The sequence below is a fragment of the Anopheles darlingi genome, chromosome 3, assembly GCF_943734745.1.
Source record: "Anopheles darlingi chromosome 3, idAnoDarlMG_H_01, whole genome shotgun sequence".
Lineage (NCBI taxonomy): Eukaryota > Metazoa > Arthropoda > Insecta > Diptera > Culicidae > Anopheles > Anopheles darlingi.
Genome location: NC_064875.1, coordinates 39,565,939 through 39,575,938, shown reverse-complemented (window position 1 = coordinate 39,575,938; position 10,000 = coordinate 39,565,939). Strand labels below are relative to the sequence as shown.

The 10,000-nt window shown below is 48.1% G+C and overlaps 1 protein-coding gene across 5 annotated transcripts in view; it reads left to right on the top strand.

The window, feature by feature from the left end:
- LOC125957719 (zwei Ig domain protein zig-8) overlaps positions 1–10,000 on the top strand; it is a 205,896-nt gene that overhangs the window by 106,306 nt on the left and 89,590 nt on the right. For all 5 annotated transcript variants that reach the window (XM_049690603.1, XM_049690606.1, XM_049690607.1 and 2 more), the window contains one exon: positions 4,871–5,038. In XM_049690603.1, the coding sequence (XP_049546560.1) occupies positions 4,871–5,038 (168 nt within the window). The remainder of the gene's footprint in view (positions 1–4,870; positions 5,039–10,000) is intronic.

Genomic DNA, 10,000 nt, shown 5'->3' with positions numbered 1-10,000 from the left:
CCGAAGTGTTTGTTGCGTCCTTCATTGTGTTTCGTATTGCGCGAACCGTTGGGTGGCAAGGAGCTTCAACGTTTTTGTTTCTCACTTTTCGGAACTGGCCGCTCTCAGCTTTTACATATTCGAGGAATTATTTATGGGCTCCCGGCCCCGGAAAGAGGGGGTCGAGATTCTCATAATGTAGAAGGTCACCTCCCCCAGCCTGGCGTGTCCATTGCAAACTGACACTGACAGTGCTACCGGTCGTTGTCGGCGTCGTCGTCACCTCCCGTGGATACCATAATTATAGTTGTGTTTCGTGCCCATTTTCTTCACCCTCTTTCGGCCACCATGACCTACGATGTATTGTGTGCTGCGATCCATGTGTGACTACGATTGGGACCAGATGGCCCCCCATTTTTTGGCCAGAAAGCTCGAACCACCCTACGGTTCATAACCTTTGACATAACCGGTGTGTGGCCCTTGGTGGACCGCCCTGTTGGCGCCCTGACGGTGAATGCTCTTATTAAAAGGCAGCGGCATTTAGAGCACGACAGGACACGTGCCAACCATCAAGCCACACACACACACACACACTCCAACTCAATGTGACATATTGTGTACATCGTTCATACATCGCTACTGCTGGTCCGTACATTATGTACATTATGCTCGCTTGTAGTTTATAGCGAAAGCACGTGCTTATATTCAATTACTAGTAAGCAAATGGAGAAAAAACTGTACATGAATGGAAATTACCACCGATGATCGGTGCTACTAATTGAACACACACACCTCCCCTTCCTAACCACCCTCCATCATAGGCCGTTAAAAGATGAGGGGACATAAAATTAGGCAAACAAATCGCCCAACCCCCCGGCAAGTGCTCGGTAAATGGTCGGTAATAACATTTCAATATCGTACCATAAATTACCGACCACCACCACCTTCACTGTGACCACCGTCGTACCGTCCATTCGATTACAAAACCAGTGCGTGTACTAGTGGGCTTGGATCCGATCCGACATGCTGCTGACAGGCTAATGTTTGATTTTTGTCTTCAACAGAGCAGAAGACGAGAAGCTTCCGCTTCCGCAAGGCGTTCAATGACTCGTTGGCGATGAAGCTGTGATGAATGTATGGCTCGAATCCTCGACGAGGGAAACCATAAAATGTAGGCACTGGGGCGCCATGTTGCCATTGGCATTAAGAAAAATGATTGCCGATAAAATAGAAGCATTAAGTAGTCGCGTTGAGTCGTGAAGAGACCCCCCCAGCTAGGGGGGGATCAAGAGGTAGCTCACGATGCGTATCTTACGCTTTGGGCTGTTTTGTCTTGTGTTTGTTAAATAGCGATGGCGTCGTCCAGAAGTACGTCCTTCGGAAGCTTCGGACCATCGCATGTCGATGATCAACCTGTAAACAGCCGCTTCGTTCGGACCTTGAACGAACGAACCAAAAAGTATACCAAGAATCAGCAACAAACCAACCAACCAACCATCTATCCACCCAACAACAACATCATCCGCCTATCCAGAGAGCGAGGGCCGTTAAAGCGGATGGTGAGATAAATCTGCGCCATTTTTATTTCCCTCACATACGTTGCTACCGGTGCTAGTCGAAAATCCGATTTTTATCTCAGTACCAGGCCAGACAAGGCTCGGCAAACCGGTCTCGGAAACAGGCGCTGTGCAGGTGCTCTCTAGGAATCAGTCCTCACTCTTTGCCTTCGTTGCCGAAACGAAATCAAGAGACAAACGAAGGCAACATGGAATTAAGAAAAGGAGGAGAAGGAAAACAATCATTGCATCATGGCCGATGAGGAAGCCAAAGCGGCAACTGAAAAGTGGCTGCTTCCCGTGCTTCGTTGTGTGAGGAGATGCAGCACCGACAGCACCGACGGATCGCTCGGATCGCTGCAAGCAATTTTCCGCCATTTTTTTCGGTTTCTTCGCCCGAACCGAAAACAAGCAAAAGGCTGGGCCGTGCGCGCGCGCTCCTCGTACAAAACAATCAACAGTGAATCAAGATTTATTTCCTCCCGCCTTTTCCACTCTTTTCGCCCTGGGAGCCACGTGCCTCTCGTGCGAGGGCCTGAGCCAAGGCCCGGCTTGATATTTATCTTGGCCATCACCAAATGTATTGATTGTTCGCCAACAAGGAAGCCAACCAGCCCGGGGGCACCATTCCCGCCCTTGTGTGGTGTGTTAAAGATTGAAACGGAAGCGGATCGAAGGGCAGGTCCTGGGTTTTTTTTTTGGTGCTCGAGGTGTAAATTCATGTTCATGGCAATGGGAATGGTGTTCCCAAATAGGAGCTTCTATCAGCGACTTCTACTCTGCGGGTGCGAACAGCGTGCAAAGCGCGAGAGAGCAGGAATATTAAAATGTACTGGAAAAAGGAAAACAGGATCCACAGGATGGTTCCCCGTTTCGAGATTGATTCCCGGTAGGAAGAGCGAAGCGCTCTAGCACGCGCACGTGTATGTGTGTGTGGAAAGAAAATATGATTGGCGCGTAAATACGACCAGTTGATGTAGCAACACGTCCCCGGTGGGGGGGCTCAGAAGGGGAGCGATGCCGATTTATTATTTGGATAATCCTTTCCGCGAAAAGGACCACCGCAAGAAGTCAGGAACGTTCGTTGGGTTGTCTTCTTCGCACTCTTTCCGTTACCGTGTGCCTGTCTGCCTGTCGTCTTGACAACCAATCATTGATAATGTAAATGTTGCATAAATATTTTTTGTCCAATGATACGGTTCACTGCGGCCGATGGTGAGATATTAAATCGGGCAACCGGGAAAGCGAAGCTGAAGTCGAACAAAATTGGATTACACAGTGGTTGGGGAAAATAACGTAAATGCTTACTTGGCCTTGTTTCAAGGTAGAATTTTATAGGTCCTTCGTGGAATGCATTTTATTCTTACACTTCCAGTAATCAGATTATTGCTGAGGACTTTAAATTGTGTCTGACAGAACTCCACAGTAAAACTATTGCGTATAGTTGTCCTGTTGATAGTTGAATGGGTCCTTTCCCAGAACCTTTTTCGTCTGACAAGACAGTTGACACGACGCAGCATAGATTTTTTGCTTTACAACCAGTTGACCTCCGAAATAGCTGACTGCTTCGAGCGTACGGTAGTAAAATGTTCCTGGCAATAGGCTAGGAAGTCATGTTCATTCAAGAAAGATGATTAGAGATGCTCGGAAAAAAATTACTGCTGCTTTTATGCCCAGTCTTTTTCTATCTCTACTTTCATTATCTCTTGTACTTGCATTACTAAAAATACCGTCGAATTCTGATTTAAATACCAGTATATACCTATCCAGATTGTGACTATTTCGATTCAGGGAATTTCTCCCCCTACTGTTACCAATCTAAAGTATTTCTATCAAATGCGTTTTCAATCAAGCTATCAATAGACTATTGAACTTTTTTATCGAATCATACGGATCATTTCACATAGTTGATCAACCGTTTGATTTCAATTGGAATAGCTACCCATACTCATAAACCAGTCATTCGTGCGCATATTAATAGTGGCATGCATCTTTTGAATGCAGAGTTGGTAGTGCTCGATTTTACTAGAATTTCCTACATTACTAATGCACTCTGTGCAGTCTTTTGGGCTTAACAATCGCACTTACTGAACAACTTAAATGTTTCTGCATTAAGCCTTTTTCAGCAAATGTCTTCCAAATATATTTGTTAAAATATATCCGTTAAATTACTGGGATAGCAATGAAACGATAGTTTCCTTCCACGAAACGAATTCTGTATATGACATGCAAAAAATTGGCAACATTTTTCATCGTTAGTATATTTAGAATTTGCTAATGCAATAGCAAATCTTACCGAGGCTGAAAGTAAACGGACTGGCAAAATGTTGCATTGGTTAGTTTCTAGTGAATTTATTTGATTCCACACCAAATCCACACTAGAAAGCGTTCGATAGATTTCACACGATCTTGGCGATCATTGTGGTAACAGAAACAACCAACTATAGCCGACATTTCATCGACAGAAAAGGAAACCAACGCATCGATTGAATATATTTCATTCTTTCAACAGTCTTGCGAGAAAACACGTGCCCGAGTTTTGGAAGGGCCCGAGGCTAGAAGTTGCCCAACGTTGGCTCATTTATATTCATCCCTCATTTTGAACTTTATTCCGCACTACGCGGATACACGGTGCGGTCCGTCGGCTCGTCAAACCAACCCACCACCACCGCCATCACCGCTAGCATATTGGAGAGGAATGTCGTGACGAAGAGCATGATCCGAAACCATAATGCCTCTGCTTTAGTTGTCTAAAGGGCGAGAGAGAGGAAGTGAGCTTGGAATATTGAGTTATAGCGGAACATGCACACACTGACACACGTATAGAAACGAGCACCTTTTCACCCGTTCTTCCGAATTTCTCGAGCTCTATCGAGTCGTGTAATTGCGGCCTAGACCGAGCCGATGATGCGGCCAACCGAACCGAACTGGTGTTTCTTTCAGCACCCCGTCAAGAGCACCGCTGGTGTGGAGCGAACGGGGGAACTTTATCTTAAGAAACCACCAACCAGTAGCATTCACAACCACAACCAACCAACCATCCACCTCGCACCGTATTATTTACTAAATGCCCACAAGATTTATCACCGATCGTCGATCACACGGTTCATCGGATATTTATGCTGCTATTGTGTTTGTTTTTCATGTTTTTTCCGACATTTTTCTCTTCTCTTTCTCTCTCTCTCTCCTTACGGTCCATCACCACCACCAACAACATCGCGCCAACAAAAACCTAACATAACATCACGCAAATGTGACCTTTGCTGCTGGGCTGGACTGGACCTGTCGTGGGATCTCTTCGGTGGCCTTTGTTCTGTGCTTCTTCTCCTCCGTAGAATCAAATTTCATGGATCAGACGGCGGGACTGGCACATCCTGTCGTCCGGCGCCCAGATGTACACCAACGACGAGCGGTTTGCGATTCTGCACACGCCCGGCTCCAACACGTGGACGCTACAGATCAAGTTCGTGCAGCGCCGGGATCACGGTACCTACGAGTGTCAAGTGAGTATGGAAGCAACAGTTTGGACGCGAAGGGAAAACAATCCGGATGCCGGATGGATATATGGAATCGTGTCTCTCGAGGGACACACACACGATGCCACGATTCCTTTTGTTTCTTAAGCGGTCGCTTGAGAGTTGGAATGATTTCTTTTCTCAACACTCGGCACTCGGCACTTGTGGCTGGGCACGAATTGGAGTGTTTAGCGTAGCGCGTAGCCGAACTTCTGGGAAGATTTCTGCCTGAGATAATTGAGTTGCAAAGTTGTCGACGGATTTTCCTCTCATTTATGTGACGATACTCTTCTACAGTGATAGCACGAAGCTACATAGTATGCTGACTGAATGTTGTCTCCGCTGTTAAATATAAACAGAGATTGCTTTTTTCTTCAACTCTTTAGTGAGATAGTGTTTCCGGTTTCCGAAAACTCCGTTCTGAGCATTTAAAACTGCTCTTCTCTTCCCTGTTGTATGTACTGCACTCTCTATGTTGCATTCTGACAGTCGCGTCAACTTCTGGATCACACAAATTGCAAACCGAAAACCGGATAGTGGACCACAACCGCGACAGATGCCAGGGCCGGCACGCCAAACTTTCTTCGCTTTACACTGTCAACGCATAGCAGCATGGTACATGGCGATGTGCCGACAGTCGCTGGTCGCTTAAACGAAGGACCAGCATTGCATGAAAGTCAAGTTTACGGTAATATTAAAACCGACCACGCAAGTGGATGATGGATGGAATGCTGGCGAGCATTAGGCGCAAAAGCACAAAAGTTTCTCGGTTACTGTTACGCATTTGAAGGTCTCTCGTTCGGAGTGAGGAACGCTTTTGAAAATGGTGCTGATGGCAATGGATGAGAAATTAGTGGCAAATGTGTACCGACGAGCGAGATGTTAGTTGCCTCACTACAAAGCAACCTCCATGATGCCAGAGCCCATCAAGGGACGTCATAAGTTGCTCCTCACGAATGAATGACTTCTATTGAAGTCGAGTACTTCCTGAGCAGGCGCGCGCACCGCGTGCATGGACTCATGGATGGACATGAAGTTTGAAATCCCTAATCTCTCGGTAATTATGTTGCTCGCCAGAGTGGAAGAAGTGGATGCCGTAGTTGTGCTTCAGATGCGCCTTCAGCCCGGAAATGGCCCGTGGACTGTTGTGGGGCTGGGGATAAACGGTTCGCAAAACAAACGATCGAGCGTGCCCCGATCTCAAGTTACAGATCAAAGAAGTAAGTTCCGCTAAGTACAATGAGGGAATCCACAACCAGAGAAGTTGATGTAAGGTAGAAGCTTCATTTCAATCCGGAGCTGATGATGTTTTTGGGTTGCTGGCGGTGGCGAGCGAGTTTCGTTCCGAGAAATGGTCACCGTTTGGTCTGCTATTGTGTGGGCAAATAATTGAAAAAGGTCTTATCCAGCCAAGAATTGCGAGCTCGCACTCACTAATCCCACCTAAAACGAACTCACATTCCATCCCCCGAGGTTGCAGCCTACAGGGCCTGTTTGCCCCGGTGGTTTTTGTTCGGTTCCCCCCAAAATAGAGGGCGATTAGTATGCATCGATCGAGCTTAGCAGAGTCTCGAGCAAAAGTCGAAAGTCGAGACCTCTCGACCATCACCACCATCATCACCACCAGCAGGCCTTAGCCACTCAATTAGTGCAATCAACGTCAGTGAACTGGCAACTGGCAACTTGCTGGAATGCTCTTTGCCGGCATTTCTCTGGCTAAATTAACTTAGCTTTCCTCCAGCGCTCTTCTTGATTCACACGTCCGCTGGTGCGGGGCGTGGCGTGGCGAGCGGCGAACATCACGAGGAAACATCTCTTTACAGGTGTTAACTGCGATTGGAAACATCAAGCGAAGGCGCAAGGTGCCTCCGGAGCGAACGGAACAATGGTTTTCGGGCAAAATCTCAATCCCACCAAGGTGCCTGCGGGGCGGGTGCCTTACTTAATATTCCGAGTGCAACATAAGACGCAGCATAAGAAGTTTCGCGGCACGCGTCACGCGCCACGCGTGTTCCCGCCGTGTGCAAAGTTTCGCACGTTCCCGTCCCCCGTTTCCGACTGTTACTGTTTGGCTGTTCGATGCTAGCGATACAATGTTGGCCAACTCGAGAGGTTGCGAGAACCCACAGTCTGCTGGACCTGATCACGCTGAGAAGGAAGACGATCCTTTCAACACCTCCGGCTCCGGTGGCTTGATTGTGGCGCACGGCGCGAGTGCGTGGATGTCATAGAAATGCGGACACGTTTGGGAACTTCGCTCTTCCGGTTTTTTGGTTTGTTCTTTTTGGTCATTTGCAGCTGGATTCATGGCGTGGTGCCGTGAATAGCCGAGTCGAATATACTTGATTTCCACGTGGCGCTCGCATAAAAGAATTCGAAAAAAAGTTCGATTCGATTTGTGAGGTTAAATTGTTTACTCTGCTATGCATTTACGAGATAATTCTAAGAGATTTCTCGAGAAGATTTATTGCACAGTTCATTTGGTATAGAGTACTGTAAATTCTACCATATTCTAGCTAATATCGTGGCGTATTTTAAAAGTCATTAAGCTTACGTGCACACAAGCGCACGCGCGGAATCACATCACCACATTATTATCCTGAACTGGCAGCGCGGGAATGAAATTTACGCAAATTCCTGCTCCCAACTTCCGAGTAGATGTATTTGGCAGACTCTTGGAACAAAACCCGCTGAGCATCTTTTGACGCATTTCGTAAAAGTTCCTTCTTCACTCCAGCATGAAAATTCACTTTATCACGCGCGTGATGAGAAGGTGGCAAAAGGTTGCTTCCACATCACATCACTTCAACACTTCACTTCGCTGTGTAGGCCCCGGGGATTCGATCAACTCGAAATTGTAATTGCAGGCTTCCTTCCGAGCCTTTTGGAAGCGCTCATCTCATTCGCTTCTTTCGGTGGTAGTGAAACTCGTCAATGTAGACTCGAGAGAACGAGGAAACTTTCTTTGCGTAACATCATTGTATCGGTCGCGCCCTGTCTCTCTCGTTTTCTCTGAGCCTTTCGATCGATGAGAGCTGATAAAAGCGTCCTTTATCCATGCATACCACCCACTGCGACAGCTTTTCATTGTGCCGAACGCCATCTTCCATCAACGCAGTGCGACATCGGAGCGTGGGAGCGAGAAATGGATTTTTGTTCCAACACCTTCAATGCTGCTGGATGACGATGATGATGATGATGATGTTGCTGCAGCTCCACTGGCGTGTCAGGCCGTGGTTCGCCGGGTGCTCTACCCTAAAATTGACAATCCAGATTGTGCATCTCGGTATCTACCGCACCCAAAATGATGCTTCGTGGCATCTTGTTAAGAATAAAGTACATGGAAAATCCCCGTCGTTTCCAGTCGATAGTGCATGCAATTAAGCAGCTTTAGTAGGATAAAGTGCTCATTAAAAATTAGTGAAAATTACATTATCCTCTCTATGCCGCCAGCTGGGTGCTCGTTCACCATCGCATAAATCTAATTTCCACATTTACAAACCCAAAAGATGGAAATTGCTATCGGGCCCCGCAGGGCTAATGTTTTATTTCTTTTCGGGTTTGTTACGGCGTTCCGTACGTTTGGTCAGCCCCCACCACCCCGGGTAAAGGCAACTTCCGGCTGGCTGTAGATAGTGCCAGCTCAAGCCGGATAAGCCGGAGACGCTCGGCACAGACAGGACAGGACAGACCTGTGGCCAGTGCAAAGGCTCGCTTTCACGTCACATCACAAAGCACCAGACACTAGCTGGTAGCCGGTAGCTGGTTCCGGGGGTACAGGATCACCGGTAGCCCAAAGGCCACCAAATCTGATTACCTTTCTCCAATGAGAAGTCCGTGTCCGAGTCTGCCGTGCCTGGCTCTGGGCCGGAACACCCGCCTTACGGTCAATGGACTAATCTTCCGGTGGCCGGTTGCCCAGGCCGCATGTTCTGATTTGCCCGGGTGGTCCGGGTCCGTGTCCGTGTCCGAACCAGGGCAGGCCAGGACAGACTCATCCTCGCTCACGTGACAAAGGAATTACTTATTCATTTTCACGTCAGCTACACTGTCCGCCATTCTCGGCGTATCATAAAGCTCTCACCGAAGCCGGCTCGTCCTCTGCGGAGTCCTCTGCGAAGGATGTGCTCGGATATAGTGCGGTACCGTGCTGCTGCTGATGCTGATGCTGCTGCTATCATCTGCTGCAGCCTGCCAGGCCAGGCCACACTCTGACGGATGGTGTGCGCTCGCGTTCCCCCGTAAAGAACTATTCCGTTTTCTGTTGCTTCCTTCTTTGCCTCGTCCACGGGGCTCGGGGACTATAATCTCGTCCCGGCGTCCCGGCTTCGGGCGTTAATGGTGGGTTCGGATGGGATGGGAATCGGTGGAAAGAAGCCAACGAAAACGGAGAAAAAGAAACTGGTAAAATGCTGCCAGAAATTTTCATGCGAAAAACTCATAACCCCGGTGCCGGTGGTGCTGGTGGCTACCGGTTCCCTTACCTACCTACCGGGGCGGTTGGAACGAGAGACGGGGAAAGAGAGAGAGAGAGAGCACACACTCCCAGGGATCACCGGTGGCATGCTTCGGAGGTCGGCTTTCGATCGATGTTGCTACTGATGATACCTGTCTGCCGGCAGCATTCGAAGAGCTTATTCTCCGGCGAGGTTTTTTTGTGTTTCCTCCTTCCAGCGCTAACTTACAGACTTCTTCAGCGCTCTGGTGGCTGGTTCCCTTTTGTCAGTCTATAAGCCGGTCCGAGCCGAGTGGTCGAAAGCCCACATAAAACGCGTCTCTGGCGAGGCGTAAAAACTGCATCAATATGCAGTGCGGTGCATTAATGAAATGGAATCTCTCCAAGCAACGGTGCATGGCCATGAGAGCAACTTTTCGTTAAAGACTGTCTAAAAAAGTGGTTGGTATAAGGTTGCTATCGTGGCCGTAGAGTGAAAGATACTTTTAACAAGT